This window comes from Scyliorhinus torazame, chromosome 21 (genome assembly GCF_047496885.1).
Source record: "Scyliorhinus torazame isolate Kashiwa2021f chromosome 21, sScyTor2.1, whole genome shotgun sequence".
Classification (NCBI taxonomy): Eukaryota; Metazoa; Chordata; class Chondrichthyes; order Carcharhiniformes; family Scyliorhinidae; genus Scyliorhinus; species Scyliorhinus torazame.
Genome location: NC_092727.1, coordinates 24,628,325 through 24,649,577, shown reverse-complemented (window position 1 = coordinate 24,649,577; position 21,253 = coordinate 24,628,325). Strand labels below are relative to the sequence as shown.

The 21,253-nt window shown below is 46.2% G+C and overlaps 1 protein-coding gene and 1 long non-coding RNA gene across 15 annotated transcripts in view; one reads left to right on the top strand and one right to left on the bottom strand.

Moving 5' to 3' along the window:
* The window catches only part of LOC140398222 (neural cell adhesion molecule 1-like), a 625,403-nt gene that overhangs the window by 349,029 nt on the left and 255,121 nt on the right, over positions 1-21,253 (top strand). For all 14 annotated transcript variants that reach the window (XM_072486624.1, XM_072486625.1, XM_072486626.1 and 11 more), the window contains one exon: positions 20,010-20,084. In XM_072486624.1, the coding sequence (XP_072342725.1) occupies positions 20,010-20,084 (75 nt within the window). The remainder of the gene's footprint in view (positions 1-20,009; positions 20,085-21,253) is intronic.
* Positions 1-21,253, bottom strand: part of LOC140398223 (uncharacterized) — a 51,924-nt gene that overhangs the window by 19,768 nt on the left and 10,903 nt on the right. The gene's annotated exons all lie outside the window — the stretch shown is intronic.

The following is a 21,253-nucleotide window of genomic DNA, read 5'->3' as shown; positions in this document are numbered from 1 at the left end:
ACAGAAGGCTGTAGAGGCTGCGTCGTTAAGTATGTTCAAGGCTGAGATACACATTTTTAATCAGAAAGATAATCTAGAGTTATGGAGATGTGGCAGGAAAGAGGAGTTGCAGATTATATCTGACCGGTCATGATCTCATTGAATTGCAGAGCAGACTTGATGGGCTGAATGGCCTTCTCCTGCTCCTACGTCTCATGGTTGAGCTAAATTCAATCAATTTGCAGTAATTTATTTTGCTTTTCGAACTTTAACAAAAGACTCGTCTGTATGTGTGTGCCAAGACTGGAAAATAATGACACCGACGGAAAAAATGTGGTAGAGTTCATATTTATGGGTGCAGAAGTTTTTTAAAATTCCTGCACCCTTTCTTTCAGTCCTGCCTCTTTACTGATTCCAGTGAGGAGTTCCATCTGTAAAATGATGCTGCCTTTCAGAAACTGAACCGACTACTATGCATTTCCGAACATTCTGTGGATTTCCCTTATTTAATGGGAAATATACTGCCAATAATTTCTGGTGCGTAAAACAAATTATTCTTTCAAATGAACAAGTTAAGCCTCAAGATCCTCCACTATCGTCATTTCTACTGAGGTTGTGCTCCCAGTGTATTGAACAAAGGAAAATGTATCCACCATTTTCTTGCTCAGTTTGCCTTTTCATGTTCTTGACTCTCGAGGCTGAATGTGTTCAGATCATCACAATACATTTGTAGTCCACAGATGTTGGCAATTTAATTTACCTGTGCCTCAGATTTCTATTAGTCTACAGTGCAATTATAAGTGAGGGTGAAGTGGGAATTGAACCTATCGCCCCTGTTAATAGTTCCATTAGTTGCTGAGTTATCCTGGCAGCTGGGACATGAGCACTTCTTTTGTTCCTTAAAAATCTCTTTGAACTGCTCAATTAGCTTTCATGGAATAAGTTGCACTTTTGTGATTATTGTAAAATATAGTCCTTTCCTAGAGTAGCACTGACTATTTTGCATGGCTATCACATTGCAAAACTGTTAGTTATTACCTTTTCATCTGCTTATTAAAATACACCCCCAGAGCTTTACAAAAATAAAATGAGCAGACAAAATAATAACTGCTATCAAAATGTGATGATATTCTGGAACGTAAAGATCCTGGATATGCAAAATGTGTGAGTCTGTGTATGTGTCTACAATCCGTCCGATTGTACGGCCAAACAATGTTACTTATGGTTGGTTTTAAAATATAAAAGGTTTCCTTTCCTTAGCTAAGATTGCAGAAACTCAAATATTAATTGATAAATCACTGACTGATTATCAGTTCAGTTAACCAACAGATGCATTTTACTACATTCCTTGTTCCAAAATATAACACGAAAGTAAGGACAGAACAAGCATTTGAACATTTCCCAAGGATTGAACTGTTGAGATCTTTTCCAATGGAGCAAATTGAATTATGAATATGTTTGATAGAGTGAATAGGAAAAGGCTATTTCCTTTGGCCCTTGTGTCAGGGACTGAGACATCAATTTAGAATTGCTGTTGCGATTGAGGAGAAAGCTAGGAGAAATTCATTTATACAGAGAACTGTTACAGCATGGAATGTCTTGTCATTGGGAAGCAGTTGAAGAGACCATCGCATCGTTCAAGGGAAACCAAGATAAACAAAAGAAGTAACAGATAATGCAGCGTGCAATTCAGTGACCATGTTGTGCCCGGCACGGATCGGGGCATGCCGGGTGAATAGCGGGAGAGGGCAAAATCGAGATTTGCGCCGGGCGTGAGTCATTTTGCAATTCACTCGAGTTCCAGATCATAGCCAAAGATGGCAAGCATGTCACTAAACCTCATTTAAATTAACGAGATTGAAGTCGAATGCAGCGGCCTCTTGTAAATTACCCGACTCCCCAGCGGGAAGCCTTTACGCGTCGTTTAGTACTCCTTTTCAAAAATAGGACCCTGGCGTAATGGCGACTGAGAAGAATTGAGGAGGTAAGTAGCCATTTCCATTTTCCGGCATGCAGCTCAAGGGCGCCCCAGTGCTCAGGGTGGGAGGGGTAGGATAGGAAGGAAAGAGATCCCTCAGAGGGGTTGGGTTTGGTCAAGGGGCTGAAGGGCTCCAGGTCAGTGGTTGCCCGTGGGGGGGGGGGGGGGGGGTGCTTTGCATCTTTGAGGTCTTCAAGTCATCTTTAAATATTGGGGAGACAGCTGCAGCCTGTCTGTCCCACCAAACTCTCCCAGGTCAGAGCCCTGCTGCTGCTTCTATCCTGAAATTCAATTTCACGCCCTTTGACTGTGAGCAGCCTCTAGCTTCACAGCTGAAGTCTATTTCAAATGATGAATTAGCATGGTTAGTTGTGAGAGCACTTCATGCTCCTCAACTCTCAAGTGCCTTCTCGAGGCAACACATGCTAAGCCTCAGAGGATGATTGATTACTGCTTTGCATGTCCAGCAACCTTGAACAGTGTGCCTGTACTTTAGAGGTTTCTGCCGACAATCGAACAGGGCTTCATCATTGAGGATTCTCTCTCGACTGAAGGATAAGTGTGTGTATGAACGGAGGGCAGTTGAGTACATCCTCCCTAATGTTCCCAGCAGATGTCTGTAGAGTCTAGGGGCTCCTGATGTGGCCAGGGATGAGAGTGCTAAGCAAGGTTTATCAGGACAACTGGCTCGCTGGATGGCACTGAGAGAGAATGTGGGACAGTCATGGTAAGGGTGGGGGAGGCTTGGGGGTGTTGAGGGTCCCGGGATGGAAGCCTGAACTAATTGTGGGCCTCTCTCCTTCTCCAATTACTTCCAGATATAACGATGTTTGCTGGCATTGATCCTGCGGAGGCTACCCTCACCTTGCTTGCTGCTTGTGGCAGCTGAGGCGGGCAGGTACCAGAGAAGGCAGCAGCGACAACCCCTCCCACCCTGAGCACTAGGGCGCCCTTGAGCTGCATGCCGGAAAATGGAAATGGCTACTTACCTCCTGAGGTGGCAACACATGTGCAGGAGGCCATCGCAACCCTGAATACCTGGCCGCCTGTCAGGCTAAGGACCTAGAAGGGGAAGCCGAAGGTGCACAGACATCGTTTGTCATTCAATGAGCTGACGGACACCATGCGCTGCAGAAGACTGCGTCTCAGCAGAGACAAAGTGTGGCACCTGTGCCATGCCTTTGCAGACTTGGCACCCCGTAGAGGAGGAGGACACCCACTCCTGGTGGCCGTGAATGTCACTGCAACCCTAAACTTCTTTGACACTGGATTACTTCAGGGCTCGAGCAGGGTCCCATGTGGTACATCCCAATATTCCACCCACAGGTGCATCCAGGAAGGGACGGATGCTCTGTATGCCGAGCATCAAATTATAGCACCTTCCAGCTGGGCCAAGCCCACAAGATGCCCGGTCTGCAGGATTTGCTGCCCTTGCCAGAGTGCCCCAGTTCCAGATCTATGATACTCATCGCCCTGCAGTCGCAAGGGCTTTAGGGAGTGCCCTATATTAACAGGAAGGAGTTTCACTCCCTGAATATTCAGATCATGTGTGACCACTGCGTACGAATCATGCACCTGTATGTCTGCTACTGTGGGGGGGTGCATGACAACTACAGCCTGGGTCACTCGGAGATCCCCGGTGTCTTCGCGGACCACCACAGGGTGACGGGTTGGCTCATAGGATACCTGCAGAGGTCATGGCTGATGACACCAGTGAAGTGGCCTGAGACCGAGGCGGAGACCCGTTACAATGATACCAACATTGCCATCCATGCTGTCGTTGAGCAGAGCATCGGTCTGCTCAAGATACAGTCACGGTGGCTTAACCGCCGTGGCGGTGCCTTAAGGTACACACCCCCCCCCCCCCCCCACCTCGGGTCTCCCAATTTATGATGGTCTGCTGTTCCCTCCACAATCTGGCATAGCAGCGGGGTAACCTGCTGGAGGAAGAGGCGCTGAGACATGAGGCCTCATCTGTGGAAGAGGATAAGGAAGTCCAAGAGGGGGTTGAGAACAGGCCCAAGGACGGAGCCAGAGGATGGAAGACATGTGACAGCAAGGGTCCAATATACCAGGAGGACCAGGGAGGCCCTCATCTCGTTGGAGTTCATTGGTCATCTTCCTACATTAGACAGTGGTCATCCTGCCCACTAGCAGCCATTGCCACCCTGGCAGTATTGCTGATCCCCTAGAGGGTACAGGGTATCCTGCCTCTCATCCACAGTGTCGAGAAATCTTGTGAGATAGCCATCCCCAAAGCGAGGAGCAGGTCTAGCACGCTGCCATGCGTGTGTGTTGACTGGGACTGAGTGGTGAGGGAGCTCTTAAAAGCAGCTCCCCCTTGTTAGTGGCAAGCTGCTGAGGCACTGGTCCGGCGAATCAGACGGCGAGGGAGCCAGTAATGTTGAGGCGGCTCATTTGTGGTTCGAAGTGCCTTTGAACAGGGGCCGTGATTTTGCCAATGTGGCAGTCGCAAAACAGCCTTCCAAACGTGTCCAAAACCAGACTTCAAGTGAGTCCATATAAACGCACCCGCAGGACCATTGGAAGTGCTTGCATTGGAAGACTTGTTCCAGATTGCTCTAACAAGTAGAGCAGACACAAAGGGATGAATGGCACCTTCCGTGTTGTAAACATCTGTGGCTCTGAGAATTGTTTATTATTCAGACGAACCTCTGTTGGTATTTATGATCAGCAATTTATAGTTATAATTTATAGTTACAAATGATTACTTGTGCTACAAATATTGCAGCAATGTTTTTATAAAAGAGAAAAAGCACGAGGAAGCGAAAATCGACGTACACTCCACATCCTGGGTGATTTTGCTTTTTCTTGGAGTTTGACTGTTTCGGAGGGTTGGAGCTATAATATGATTGTTCCTGTTTCTTTTGTAGCTTCCATGGGGGAAGAAGATTTCTTTTGGACTATAAGTCATACAACAGCACAAACTTGTAACTGCAGAGTCTTTAAATGTAATGAAGTAGACCTGCTTCACAGAGGCATGATGAGAGAATATATGACGGTGAATCACATAGGAACGAATAAGTCAGATGACAAAAGGCATGATCAAAGAGCTTGGTTTCCAGGAAAGTCTCAAAGGATGAAAGTGAGGTAGAGAGATGGAGAGGTACAGGGAGGGAATTCCTTCTTGGCTCCAATGGAACGCCAGGCACGGCCACCAATGGTGGAGCAATTATAATTGGGAATGCACATGAAGCCAGAATTAGAGAAGCGGGGGCAAGGCCATGGCGAGATTTGAAAACAAGGCCGAGAATTTTAAAGATGAGACATTCCTTAATCATGAGTCAATGTAAGTCAGCGAGCACAGGGATAGGCTAACGGGACTTGCTGCAAGTTGAGACACAGGCAGCAGAGTTCTTGATGACCTTAAGCTTATGGAGGGTAAAACATGGAGACCAGCCAGGAGGTTTTTTGGAATAGTCAAGTCTTGTGCTAAGAAAAGCATGAATGAGGGTTTCAACGACAGATGAGCTGGAACGGGGATGGATTTGGGCAATGTTACGCATGTGGAAATACACAGTCTTAGTGATGGCATGAATGTGAGATTGGAACCCCACAGATCATAATACCAGGTTTATGAGATTTTATCCTTATGTTTCTCGTGGTCAGAAGCACAGAGTGAAGCTAACCAAAAATATATTTCATTAGAATTAAAGGTGAAGCAATTAACTATAGTTTTATTTATTTGAAAAATATTTGTGTTCGTATACTACTGTTTGAATGCTTGCAGCACTTTCTAGGGAGCTAATGTTTTTTAATATATTTCTTCTCTTCAGTGCCGTGATACAAATTAACCTATTTAAAATAAATAGGTTAATACCTCTAAAAATAGTAGAGAGGAATTTGACAAGACTGTATTAAACATTTATAACTAATATTCTTAGATTCATTTTCAGGTTACAGTTGCTAAAATCATAGAATTGCAGTGTATCAACCCCTCCATTCTCTCAGCAATACTCATAAAAAGTATTTATTAAAAATAGTTATAATAATTTGCATTTATATGGCACTGTAATTTAGTTAAAAAGTTCCAAATTTGATATCTAGTCACATCGCGAAACATTAGAACAGGTGATCAAAAGCTTTGGTTGCAATTTAACGGCCTAGTCGTGCGCTCAAGGCGTCTCGCGAGGTTCAACTGAAACTCGTGACACGTCCCGATCAGGATCTTGTCTTGCTGGGCGAGATCCAGATCAGCATATTTAAATGAGCCACACAGCCAGATTCTCCCAGCACCCAGGAACTAACGGCCTCCCCAGTGAGGCCTCGACCAAGTGCCATTCAGTTCTGGTCCACACAAACAAGGACCAGGCAATATGGCACCAAGGGGGTCTCCCAGAGCAGGTATGAAGGGGCCTCATAAATGTTAGGGGTGAAGGGTGTGTGTCCTGAAGGGGGTAGGTCCGAAAGATGGAGGGGGGGGGTAGGCCTGAAAAGAGGGGCACTCAGTGGCCCCATAGCAGGGTATCCTCACTTGGTGGGAAGGGGTGTGGGTAATGCCCATGTGTGTAGGGGGTGACATTGTCCATGGGTGGCAGTTGTGGGGGATCCTCAAGCTCATTCGGGGATTGGACAGCCTTTCAAAATGGCAGTCCAATCTCTGAAGAGCCAGTGTCGCCGGTGCATTCAGCTCTCCATTGCTGAAGAGAATTCTAAGGGCCCGATTCTCACGAAACATTTCAAAGTTGATCTGTGGGAGGTTTGTCAAGAGAGCTTCCCGCCGGCTCAACCAGCGAGTTCCCCACCACTATTCAGTGACACTTCGTCACTTTTTTGGGCCCTGAGGGGTTTCTCACCGGTTTAGCCCACACTTAGAATTTTCTTTTAGCACTGAGCTAAACTCTGAGATTGGGCCACCACTTTTAAAGTGTGTCCCGATGTCTAAGTGAGCTTACATCCCCCACCCATGGGCAATGTTAGCCCCACACACATGGACACTACCCCACACCCCCAAGTGAGGACACCCCGCTATGGGGGTCTCCCCTCTTCAGGCCCCCCAAGCCCTCTTACTGCACCACTTCCTTCTAGGACCCCCACCCATTATCCACCCAACCTCCCTGATGCCCCTATAGCTGCCCTAGACTCCCCCAGCCTTCAACCCCCTGGACCTTCCATTTTATGGGCATGGTCTCCTGGCCCTTGACAGGGCCACCCTGGCACTCAGGCATCTTTGCCCTGGCACCCAGGTGGAACTCCTGCTGTCTTGGCAGTGCTGTACAGGCACCTTGGCAGTGCCATGGTGGTAGTGCCAAGGTGCCAGCTGGAGTGCCAGGGAGCCCCCCCTGCACTTACACCATCTAGGGGTCTCCGATGGCCCGGGAGATCCCACGGGTGCCATTCCAGCACTGATTGGTGCCCAGCGACAGCCTCCCTGGGGAGGCCGAAGAATCGAGGGAGGCTGGTGGATCCCACGCATAGGTCGTAAGTAGCTTTACGACCTACTTCCGCGAGCGTCATTTAGGATGGGGTTCCAACGCCGAAGTCTCGCAGGATTCGGAGATTCCAGGGAGGCACGGAGCCTGTTGGAACACTCGCTGGAGGCCTTTCCCGGCATTCTCTGGCCATGTTGCACTCAGACAAGAGCATGAGATTTGCGTCCTAAGTATCGGCTGCATCGGAGAGATACTCCCTAGGAATCAAAAGTATGGGTGAATTCCGGTGTGGGGCTCATCCAAAAAAACGAATGGGAAACACCGCGATAAACTTGCCTAAAATGATACTTGGGGCTCAATTCAACTAAACGGGAACAAAGTTCCATAGCGGGCGTGTTTAGCCACAGACGTGTTTCCTAGCGTCTCATTGCTGAGAAACACGTGGCCATACAACGTAACTCACGTTGTATGACGGGCCTCAGCAGGGATCACAGGGCCAAGGCCGCACAGCCATATTTTGTACACTGGGGAGCTTTGTTTGCCGGAACTCCATTAAAAAATGGCATCCCGATCCCCAAAGCCCCGAAGCAATCCCCACCCCCCTTGCCTGAACGGACTATGGGAGGGTCCCCCTCCCGCCCCCAACCAGAATACCCACACAGGGCACACCCGAGCCCAATCGCTCATGTGCCAAAAATGTCAACCTGGCACCATCAACCTGGCAATGCTAGGCTGGTACCCAGGTGGCACTGCCCAGATGGCACCAGTAGTACCATGTCATCAGCCTGCCCAAAGGGCATGCAGCTCGGGGACCCACAAGACTGGTGTTCTGTCTGGTCCCTATTTGTGGACCAATGCTGAACGATACTCTCCCAAGATCTTCGAGGCAACGGGGATGAATCCCAAAGCCTCAGATACCTCAGGAATCTGCACATTGGAGTGAGGCTTACTGCCTCGCTCTCATATGCAAACTTGCCAAATCCCGTCCAGCACAAAACATCTGGACACAACTTTGTAACCTCCAATTTTGATTTCACCTGGCCTCTCATGAAATCTAACTTGCCCAAATCTTTATTGCACATATCTCTTCATCTCTGTCCTCATTGAAATTGATCACTTCCTATCCCTTGCCATCTTAAGTTTCAGGGGATTAAGATTCCTTTCAGTTTTCAGGCCTGAAATGGCTCTGTACATGAAACATGTTTCACAACCAAGAAACCTAAGGTTGGCCTGAAATTGGGCCTTCAGCCTGAAGTTATTTGGGTGAGCTATTGGCAACTATTGTGCCTCCAGAGACAGCTCAATCCTTTCTGATTAAAGAAATCTCTCTCTCTCTGACCAGAATTTTGGTTACCTCTTCATATTCTCAGCTTTGTCATCCATATTCTACCTGCCTATCTGTAAAATGTCTGGCCTAATATTGACAGAAGTCATGGTATCAGAATGATTTTGCCTGTCCCAATGTATACTCTCTTTGACTACAGTTTAAAGCAAGAATTAGTGTACTAATTGTGTTTTTGAGATTTACAATTATAAACAATGTCTCTAATGTATCTTTATGTTATGTATTAGAGAATACACTCCTGCTGATTTAGCATCATGTGATGTGTAGTGACATCGGCAGAGTGATTTTGCGGGCTATGGGCAGATCACCATCTTTTGTCGCATGAGAAATGCCTTCTAATAAACATTTAATCATGTTTTACAAGACTCCAGACTGTGGACACCTCTATAACTTTTCTCTTTGTTGCAACAAAGAAACATAACACTCAAAACAACATACCACCTTTTCCGAACGGGAAGGGCCTTGTAAATGTGCAATGTGTCCTCTGGGAATGCTTGATAGCTTTGGATAAAATTATGTGGAATAGTCTACCAAATGTTCTAAAAACTAAAAAGAACAAAAGCTCGAACGATTTGTTTTCTTTCAGTTTGAAGTCTACCGAATGTGTAAGATGACAGTAATGGAGATAAAAGTAGAAAATGGATCCAGTTTACTTGTGTGGCAACATTTACAGTCTTTGTACAAAGTCATCTTTTTCTGAAACATTGACTGGTTGACACTTCAATGTTTTCACCCAGACATAAATGTTCACTGTTGCACTTTCTAACCCATTTGCAGTCCGAGATTGAACAATTTAACAAAGGGGAGACACATTTGTGAAAGGACTTGAGGCAGTCCTGTGCATCTCCTTGTACGTGCTCCAGTGGGAGAAGGTCATATATTAGTTGAGCTTTTCCTCTCAAGGGGAAATAATGTGTTGGTGAAATTGGAGGTGACTGAGGAGTAGGAAAATAACTTTTAAAATAATATGATCTGTGCAGGAAAAAACTTTGTAAACTTGCCCCCTCCCAAAAGAAAAGAGTTGAAAAACGCTTTGTGAAGGGGGAAAATATGTAAAGATCTGTAAAGCATATGTTGCAAACAGTGAAATAAAAATGTGGAATAGATGCTGGAGGAGCAAAATCCAAATAAAAGCAAAAATGAAGAAACAAGCAATGTATATTCCATATGGAAAACAACACTAACCTTCAAAGCAAATCAAACTTGAGAGAGTTCAATGTGAAGAATTCAAATTCAAAGTTAATAAATGAAAGCATGCCATTTTATTGCTAAAATGGTGTCTCCTTTCAAAACCTTTCAAAACACTGCAGTGAAACAAGAAGTATCGTCTATTGTGAACTGTTATAACAAGAGGGACACAAGCAGTCGCGACTAAGGATAAAATTACAAGGGAGGGTTTAAACTAGTTTGGCAGGGGGTGGGATCCTCAGCAGCAGGGAAGCAAATGAGGGGCTGGAAGAAGATGCAGTACTCCGCAACGGCAAGCTGAATAGACATGATAGGCAGGAGCACCCAGGGAGCGGGGAAAAGCTGTTGGATTATATTGTATCTATTTCAATGCAAGAGGACTGACAGGTAAGGCTGATGAACTCAGGGCATAGATAGGTATGTGGGACTGGGATATTATAGCAATAACTGAAACATGGCTAAGGGAGGGACAAGTCTGGCAGCTTAATGTTCCAGGGTACAGGTGCTTTAGGTGGGACAGAGGTGAAGGAAAGAGAGGAAGGGGAGATGCATTTTTGATTAAGGGGAGCATCACGGCATTAGTCAGAGATGAAATAACTGAGGGATAATCCAGCGAGGCTTTGTGGGTAGAACCAAGAATTAAGAAGTGTACGGTGACCTTATTGGGATTGTACTATAAGTCCCCAAATAGTCAACAGGAATAAGAAGAACAAATATGCAGGGAGATTGGGGAGACCTGCAGGAGTAATAAGGTTGTCATAGTTGGAGATTTTAATTTTCCTAACATTAGACTGGGACTGCCATAGTGTTAAGGGCTTAGATTGGGTGGAATTTGTTAAGTGTGCTCAGGAAAGTTTCCTCAGGCAGTATGTGGAGTGTCCTACTCGGCAATACTTGACATAATCTTGGGAAATAGGGCAGGGCAAGTGACTGAGGTGATGATGGGGGACCACTTTGGGACTAGTGACCATAGTTCTATTAATTTTTAAATAGCTATAGCAAGGGACAAAACTGGTCCATAGGTGCAAGTTCTAAATTGAAGCAAGGCAAATTTTGATGGAATTAGACAGGAGCTTGCAAGGGTTGCTTGGAGTAGCTTGTTTGAGGGCAAAGGGACCTCCGGCAAGTGGGATGCCTTTAAAAGTGTAATTGCAAGAGTTCAGACTCTATAGATTCCTGTTAGGGAAGGGCAAGGCTGGCAGGAATAAGGAACCCTGGATGACAAAACATGTTGAGGTTTTGGCCAGGAAAAAGAAGGAGGCATGGCTCAGGTACAAGCAGCTGGAATCACCGGATTCCCCGGAGGTACACAGGGGCTACAAAAGTGTACTCGAAGGAAATTAGGATGGCAAAAAGGGGGCATAAGGGAGCTTTGGCTAAGAGGATTAAGGTGAATCCAAAGGGATTCTTTAAGTATATTAAAGGTAAACTAGAGAGAATAGAACCCGTCCAATTTAGTGTGGCCATTCCACCAAACCTGCACATCTTTGGGTTGTGGGAGTGAAACCCACACAGACAAGAGGAGAATGTGCAAACTCCCACACAGACAGTGTCCCAAGGCCTATGTTTCAGTTGATCAGGACATTGATGAGGCTGCACCTGGAGTATTGTGTTCAGTTTTGGTCGCCTTGCTGTAGGAAAGATGTTATTAAACTGGAGAGAGAAGAGATTTACAAGATGTTGCCAGTACACAAGGGACTGAGTTCTAGGGAGAGATTGGACAGGCGAGGACTTTTTTCTTTGGACCGGAGGAGACTGAGAGGTGATCTCATAGAGGTGTATAAGCTCATGTGAGACATGGATTGGGTGAATGCACTCTGTATTTTTCACAGGGTTGGGGAATCGAGAACTAGAGGGCATAGGTTAAGTTAAGAGGGAAAATAATTAATGGGAACCTGAGGAGCAACTTTTTTTACGCAGAGGGTGGTACGTATGTGGAATGAGCGGCCGGAGGAAGTGGTTGAGTCAGGGACATTGACAATATTTAAAAGGCATTTGGACAGATACATGGATAGGAAACATTTAGAGGGATATGGGCCAAATGCAGGCAAATGGGGTTAGCTTAGATGGGCTTTTTGGTTGGAATGGACCAGTTTGGGCCGAAGGACCTGTCTCCCTGCCGTAGATTCTATGATTCTATAATGGAGGAGAGGATTTCAACTGTAGGAGTTGTAAGTAGGTTGTTCAAATGGAAAATGCTACAAAAATTCAGCAGGTCTGTCATGATCTGTGCAGAGAGAAAAACAGATTTAATATTTCAGGTTGTGACCTTACATCATGACCTAAAACGTTAACTCTGTTTTTCTCTCTCCACAGAGGCTGCCAGATCTGCTGAGCATTTCCCTAATGTGCAGTTTTTATTTCAGATTTCCGGCACCTGCGGTATTTTGCTTTTGTGTTGTACATAGGCCCCTTGGTAAACAACCATCAAGTGACAAAATCCCTTAATGCAGAGGTTACACAAGAATATTGTAAAGGCAACCTGTTTTAACAGGGGATTATAACTTCCATATAGATTGCAATACTCATGTCAGAAAGGTAGCAATTTTTTGGTCCGTGTTCAGGACAGTTTTCAGCGACAGTATGCCCTGGAATCAAACAAAAGGGACATGCCATATTAGACTTTATAGTAACGAGCAGATTTCGCTAACTCCCTAATGGTACATGAGCATTTATCTAATATCGATCACAATATAAGTGAGTTCAATGTTATGTTTGCAAAGAAGGAATGCGAAACAGCTACTCAAATTCTAGATTTAGGTACGGTTGACTTCCAGTGATGTTCCATCATAGCAAGACGCATGGAAAATTGATCCTGGCTGGATCGTTGTTTTTGATCCCTTTTACTCATTTTTTCAGGGTGGGGGGTTGATACCCACACGCATGCTGTGGGCTTAGGGAACTGATACTCGACAGTGTCAGGTCGGAACCCGAAAATGGTTCAGGAGGGTAGCCTGCCGAAGAAAGTTGAAGGAGGGAAGATGGCCGCCATGCCCATTGCTTTAGACACGTTGGCTGAACTGTTGGCGCAGGAGCTGGAGAAATTCGGCAGACAAATGGATCGGCAATTTGAGCGTCAGGGCAAGGAGATAAGAGAATCTTTCAGAGCCACTGTTGAGGAGGCCCTGGGCCAGGTTGGGGAGCAGTTGCTGAAGACCTTGAATGAGGTTAAAGCGCAGGGTGAGACTTTGAAGGGATTGGTGAAGGCCTTGTCGCAGCACAAGGATTGGCGTGTCTTGTTGGAGGCTGAGATCAGGATGGTGACGCTTAGCAACAAAGGCCTGAGGCTGAAGGTGGAGGATCTGGAGAACAGGTCAAGGTAGTTAAACCTCAGGTAAGTGGGGCTGCCGGAGGGATTGGAGGGCTCGAATCCAAGTCAGTACTTTGTGGAGATGTTTTCTCGGTTGGTAGATGGGGATGAGATGATACTTCCTCCGGAATCAGACAAAGCTCACCGGGCACTCAGGCAAAGGCTGATTGAGCCGCCGCCAGTGCTAATTATCTGCTTCCATAATTACCAGCAGAAGGAATGGGTCTTGGAGTGGGCGAAGAAGATTCGGAATATTGAATGGGATGGGCAGATGGTGCGGATATATCAGGCCATTGGGACTGAGCTGGCGAAGAGGTGCACAGCCTTCAACAGGTCGAAGGCTGTTCTCTAAAGCAAGGATGTGTGATTTAGAGTGGTGTACCTTGCGAGGTTGTGGGCCATCATGGATCCGAAGAATCACTTCTTCGATATACAGGAGCAGGCAGAGGCCTTCATCAGAGACAATGCGCTGGATTCTCCCAAAATGGAACTATGTCCCCAAGCCGACGTAAAAATGCTGGAGTTTCACTCCAGAGATTCCTGGAAAAAAGATCAGCTAATTCAATGCCCTGCAGGGGCCCAGCAGGAACACAGAGTAATTCACGCAGCTTTAGCTGCGGATGCGGGCTCCCGCACTTCCGGTTCAGAGTCCGCGCATGCGCACGGTGGCGGCCTCGCCGAGCTCCATGGCGGACTCGGACCGCGGAGCCAGACACAAAGATTAACCCCCCCAATCGGCCATGCGCCCGAGCATCTAACCGCGCAGATCTAACTCCCAGCCGCTTATATGCCCCCCCCCCCCCCCACCAGGGTGGCCGCGGACTGAGTCCGCAGCCGCCACGCCAGCATCCCGACCAGCAATAAGTGGTTAGTTCCACGCCGTTGGGAATCCGGCCCGTCGGGAGCAGAGGATCGTCGGCTGACCTCTGTCAATGGGCCCCCAGCTGCACGGCATACTCTCGGGAAGCGTGACATAATTCACTTTGGCCGTAAGAATAGCAAAGCAGAATAATTTTAAAAGGCAAGAAACTAGTCAATGTTGATGTTCATGATCCTGTGTGTGCTTGCTTAAGGAACTCAAAGTTACAGCACAGGTGCAACAAGCAATTAAGCAGGTGAATGACATGTTGGCTTTTAGAGCAAAGGCACTGGAGAAAAGGAATAAAGAAGTTTTTCTGCAATTGTACAGGATGAGACCACACCTATCATGTTGCGTGCAGTTTTAGTCTCCCTATTTCAGGAAGGATGTACTTGCATTGAATGCGGCACAGCAAAGGTTCACTGGATGAGTACCTGCAATGAGGAGGTTGTCATATGATGAGACGATGAGAGATAAGTAAATTTTTTATTTCAAAATGAATTGCAAATAGCAATTTTACGGTTAATTTTAACAAAAATCCTGACGTGGGGGGAAAGGTGAATATTTCCTTTCCTTCCTCCTCACGGGAGTTTTTCATGTCTGCTTAGAGTCTTGACCTCCAAATGTGACAGAGATCCGGAACTCAGCATGTGAAAGAATCAAGGAAGCAATGCAATTACACACCAACTGATGGCAATGTTAAGTGTTGTCATTTGAATAGACCTTCCTGTTCATGCTAACCCTGGCAAATTATTAGAATGACTTTTTTTTAAACTATTAGCTTAAGCTCGTTTTTGTGGGTCCACATGGAAACAGTATGTAAATGCACAGCAGCAATTGTATCTTAGAGGCAACATGCTTACAATTGTCTTGCATACGAACAAGGAGCAGGAGTAGGCCATTCGGCCCCTCAAGCCTGCTCCGCCACTTAACGAGATCATGCTGATCTGATAGTAATGTCAAATCTGCACCCAGCCTTTCTCTGGTAACCTATTACCCCCTTGCATACCAAGAAACTATCCAGTTCTGCCTTAAAAATATTCTGCTACCACCGCCGTTTCAGGAAGAGAGTTCCAAAGATTCATAGCCCTCGTTTTTTGAGAGTACCCAATTCATTTTTTCCAATTAAGGAGCAATTTAGCGTGGCCAATCCACCTGCCCTGCACATCTTTGAGTTGTCAGGGCGAAACCCACACAAACACAGGGAGAATGTGCAAACTCCACATAGACAGTGACTCAGAGCCGGGAACAAACTTGGGACCTCGGCGCCGTGAGGCAGCAGTGCTAACTACTAAGCTACCGTGCTGTCCTAATTCATAGCCCTCTTCAGTGAAAACCTTTTAACCTCATCTCAGTTTTAAATGGATGACCAATTATTTTTAAACAGTGACCCTAGTTCTAGATTCTCCCATAAGGGGAAACATCCTCTGTACGTCCAACCTGTTAGGATACCTCAGTCGTTTTTGTAACTTTACACTTATATTAAAGTCTTTTTTTTTAAATTACCACAAGATTTAATAATTCAAGTGTTCATGATCCAGCACAGCCAAAATAATTTCCGTTGCAGTTAGGTTTCACTGTTAATAGAACGCTTTGTGGGGGACCTGTTTGTGGACGGGAAGTTCGCGAGCTTGGGTGAGCTGGAGGAGAAGTACTGGCTCCCCCCCGGGGAACACCTTCAGGTACTTACAAGTAAGGGCATTTGCCAGACGGCAGGTGGTGGAATTCCCGCGGCTACTGCCACACACAGGACAGGACAGGGTGCTTTGGGGGGGCGGGGGGGGGGGGGGGGGGGGGGGGGGGAGAAAGAGTGGGGAAGATCTCGGAAACTTACCAGGTGATGCAGGAGGAGGAGGAGGCCTTGGTGGTGGAGTTGAAAGGTAAGTGGGACAGGGGATCGAGGAGGGGACGTGGGCAGATGCTCTAGGGAGGGTGAACTCTTCCTCTTCGTGCGCGAGGCTCAGCCTCATACAGTTTAAGGTGCTGCACAGGGCACACATGACCGGGACAAGGATGAGCCGGTTCTTTTGGGGTGAGGACAGGTGTGTTAGGTGCTCAGGGAGCCCAGCAAATCACACCCATATGTTCTGGGCATGCCCAGCGCTGGAGGAATTTTGGAAGGGCGTAGCGAGGACGATGTCGAGGGTGGTAGGATCCAGGGCCGAACCGGGCTGGGGGCTCGCAATATTTGGGGTGGCAGGGGAACCGGGAGTGCAGGAGGCGAAAGAGGCCGGAATTCTGGCCTTTGCGTCCCTGGTAGCCCGGCGAAGGATTCTTCTTCAGTGGAAAGATGCGAGGCCCCCAAGTGTGGAATCCTGGATCAGCGATATGGCAGGGTTCATTAAATTGGAGAGGGTGAAATTCGCCTTGAGAGGGTCGGTACAAGGGTTCTTTAGGCGGTGGCAACCGTTCTTAGACTTTCTGGTAGAACGATAGACATTGGTCAATGGCAGCAGCAGCTCGGGGGGGGGGGGGGGGGGTTTAACCTTATTTTTGTTTATGTTATTTACACTGGAGGGTCTGAGGGGGTGTATACACCTGTTGTGTTAAGTCGGGGTGTTAATGGTAATTTATTATTTATGTACAGGGGGAGGGGTATGGGGGGTTGCTTTTTTTTAGAATGTGTTTTGTACTTAACCCTGTTGGGTTCTTTTTTCTTTCTCATTTTGTTATTGATATTTTATGAAAACCTTTAATAAAAATTATTTTTAAAAAATAAAATAGAATGCTTTGAAATATCCTGATGGTTGAAGCATTTTAATAACCTGGAATTACAATGAATTGCAAAAGGTTCTTTATTATTTGTCCATGTTAGATTTGCGATGAGAAGAGACTGTTGTTTCCTAATTGCTATCTTATCCTCCCTGTGTAGAAAGTAATTACAGTACTCAGCTCGGGAAAGTAGCTACCCTGCAAATAAGTGAGATCAGAGATCAAGTCCTTTCATTTTGCAGGCCAAAATAACAGTCACCACAGCAACCAACAGCGTTTTACCCAAGGGAGAATATACATTCCCTTAATGCAGACTCATGTGCTGTATCTCAGAAATAACGGCGTCATACCTATCCCTGATGCCTTGACTAAATAGCCAGCATAATGAAATGAAAGCGGAAGACATTTCCTATGTTACTAAAGGGAGCAATATCACTTCTGTCAATGAATGCAGGCGGAATGGTATTTGAGTCAGTCCATCTGAATCATTTGCTTCATAAATAGATACACTTCAGCAGCACCGAGACCATTTGTGCTGTGGCTGAGATTGGTCTCCCAAATTCAGAATAGATGGAAGCTTTAATCATTTTTAAAAAAGAATCATACTTAATTGTAAAAATATATTTTAAGAATGTTTATTTAAAATCAAGGGGAAACAAATCGAATGCGCTTGCGCGCCATTTGCTGTGTGAGGGATGGTTTCTGCATCATTTGGCCTGAGTTGTGTTGAAATTTACAGTTGGTTCAACAGTAAGTAGATCATTAGATATGATCACCATATCTCCTCCATATCAAACCCTTCTTGTAAAGAAATAACATTAAATGAATGGAACCAAACCACAAAGATTGGAATTTGAAATAAAGTAGCTAAATCACATTTATGTGAAGTTTATATCTTGTAACATAAAAGTTAAGTACCAGGGTGTTAAAACATAATTCAATAGGTCATTTGCTGAATGTAATAATATGGCAGAATTATGCTTTGGAAATAATATTTCTCCCATTTTTATATCTCCTACTCTATTGGGTTGCCAGCTCCACACAGTAATGTTTCATTCAGAAAGAGGAATACAGTAATCATGTGATCATTAGAGGTCACTGTTTGCCATTCTCATGCGCTTGTTATAGAGAACGATCACAGAGGTTTGCTAATAAATTCTCAGCGCGTCTTCTAGATTTGGCATTAGTTTGTGAGAGGGAAGTATATGTCATCTGGAATTTCCAAGGGAGATCCCTAATGGGAGCTCAATTGAACTCCCAGAAAAGAGTTAAAATGGCCATTTCTCTAGATCTGTTTGCCCATCTTCAGGAGGTTGGTTGGGAGATCTGAAGAATCCTGCAGAATTTCAGGATGTATATATAATAAAGGACTTAAACATGATGGGCGGGATTCTCTCAGCCCAGGCCGGGCTGGAGAATCGGCGGGAAGGGCGGGAATCGCGCGACGCCTGTCCGCCGATTTTCCGGTCAGGGGCCACTGTACGCGGCACCCCCGCCGATTCTCGGCCCGAGATGGGCCGAGCGGTCGTACAAAAAAAACAGGAGTCCCGTTGGCGCCATTCACACCTGGTCGTACCCGGCGGGACCTCGGCGTGAATGGATCCGGGGGCGGCCTGGTGGGGTGGGAGAGGGGTCCGACCCAGGGGGGGGCCTCTGCTGTAGCCTGGCCCACAATCGGGGCCTACTGATCGGCGGGCCGGCCTCTCGGGCTGGCGGCCTCTTTTGTTCCGTGCTGGGCCCTGTAGCCCTACGCCATGCTGCGTCGGGGCCAGCGCGGAGAAGGGAGCCACTGCGCATGCATGGCAATCGCGCCGGTCCCACTGCGCATGCGTGTGTTGACGCCGGTCCCATTGTGCATGCGCAGACCCGCAGCGCCCATCTGATGCCGGGATCGGTGTCTGGAGTGGCGTGGGTCGCTCTATTGTCATGCTGGCCCCCTTTAGGGGTCAGTATCGCTGTTCTTGAGGCCATGTTGACACCGTTGAGAAACGCAACGGCGTTTACGACGGCGTCAACACTTAGCCTCAGGATCAAAGAATCCCGCCCGATGTTACTATTGTAATAACACATCTTCTGTTTATAGTTGGGAAAAAAATTGATTTCACATGTGCAATATATGAAACGCTTGATCAGTGAAGTCACATCAATGGAGCAAAACATTAAATACTGATGAACATCTTAAACTTGAGTAAGTTTATTGATGCAATGTCCCCTGTATGAAATCAAGCTTGAAAGGAGCAAAGTTCAGACATAAGGGGTGTAACTTCCTGCTCTTGCTGGTGGCAAGCCTGGAGGTAGGGAGGGCGTGTAATTAGAGGTCTGGTGTCAGACCTGATACCCACTGCCTTTCCGCAATCACTAGCATTAAAATCTGGGTTCGAAGGTACTTGTTGACCTCGCCACCCTATTGCTATTTGAGGCCCTTAATGGCCACTTATCGACCTCCCACTGCCTCTGTTATTATCCCAGCTGTAAACGGGCCTGTCGCCATGCAGCGTACATGACAACTGAAACTGTGGCAGCCGTTTGTCACCTTCTAGGGTGGGATGGGGGGCCTTGATTAAAAGCACTCCATGCCTGTAGGAGGACTGGCCATCCGTAAGGAGGACCTGCTGAGAGCCGTCCATCTGGCCTTGCTTCTTGCCCCATTGCTGGCCTCTCCCTATGACTCTGCTTCCCCCCCCCCCCCACCCAGCCCCACTAACTCCACCACAACAGTCCTCAGGGACTTCACAATCTGGGAGGTACCTCCTGGCCACAGCCAAGGCCGCCTCAATGGTGCTGCTGAGTGCGAGAGCTGATGGCCCGCTCTCGCCAGGCAGTACCTTTGCCCCAGGGTCCTAACTGCACTACCTGATTGGCTTGTGGTTCAGTGGGTCAAAGTGGCACTGTGGGACTGTCGCCGGATCTGCAGCCAGCAGGCAAAAACTCCCAGCGTCTCATGGTTTTGCACAAGCTGTGTGTAAGTGTCGCAGCCCTCAGGTTTTTTTCTTTAACCCTTTGTTTGTATTTGCGTATCTACTTACTTATCAAAGTATGTACGCTCCACACTGATACATTAATATATGCCCACCCTTTTGCTTCCATTCACCATGGTACATCTAATGGCATCTTCTTTTATTAATGTTGCCTTGTAGTTGCTAAATGTGCATTGTTCGTGCACCACACTGGAAGCTTGTGTATGTCTGAGTGTCACATTGGAAGTCTGTGTTTGCTCATTTGTTTCACTTTTGTTATTCTTACAGCCGCACTGCAAGTTGATATCATGCCATCGCAAGGAGAGGTCAGTGTGGGAGAGTCCAAATTTTTTCTATGCACAGGTAAGTTATGACATGTCAATTGCCTACTGTAAGGTAAAGAGAAATGCCATAAATGTACAGCACACTGACAAAAAGATTATTATAACTACATCAATACTTTTAGCAAAACTAAGTTTAGCAGCTGATCAAAATACTCAGCAGCATTCAAGGCTCCCAATTGGTAAGCAGCACAAACTTTACAACAGTACAATGAGTGATTCGCCTACACATTGTTTGATGCTGCTTGTTGATCTATGTATGTATTGCTGATTTTTTTTTTTAGAAACCCAGGGTTTCTTGGCTCACCACAGGAAAGACATCCTCTCTGCACTATATGTAACTACATGTTCAAATTATTTTAATAATGTGTTTCCTCTGTGAGTCTTAACTGAATGCCAAGTGCTGTCTACAATACGAGGCATTATCAGCACTTGTTCATCACAGTGTGCTTGTTGTAGATTGATGGACAGCACTAGTATTGTAAATAACCAGCTCCGTGCACTTCCAGTGTAGAGTTATTGATTATAGTGTTGTGCCTCCCTCCTGGCTCAACACACTGACAAATACTTATTTTACAACCACAAGATCGCAAGATGGATTAAGGTGAAGAAGATCATTCAACCCATTTGATCTTATCCTTCCAGAATACTAACCTTACCCTCTTACAGCTATGAGTAAATGTTTCTTAAATGAATTAATCACCCTGGCCCCAACCACACTTCCTGACAACACTGCGCTGCATTTGATCTCTCTTTCTGAAGGAATGCTACCTGAGATTTCTTAAATTTGTGTCTCACAATCTTATCCTATGCCCTGTCATTTTTCAAAGTACTTTTCTTCGGGGGTTTTTCTCTATCCCACTGAGCAGCTTAGTTTTTTGAGATATCTGTTTTTTGAGACTTGAAGAGCTATGATATAACAAATTATTCCGAATGCTACTTCCCTGTAATATTACAAATCTGTTGTGATGTTCTTCTCTGTGCTCTCTAGGCAGGAAGTTGCTTGGGAGTGGGGAGACTTGAGGAAGATGCCTGGCATGAACAAAAATCAGCTGGGTGCATTTAATAACCAACTAGGCCGACATTCAGACTATCATCCAGTGAAGTGGAAACCTTGTTGTTATGCTCTTGCAGCTGAGAGTATAAAGTCTGTAGAAGCATTGTGTGGTCATTGGAGCTCACATGCCAATG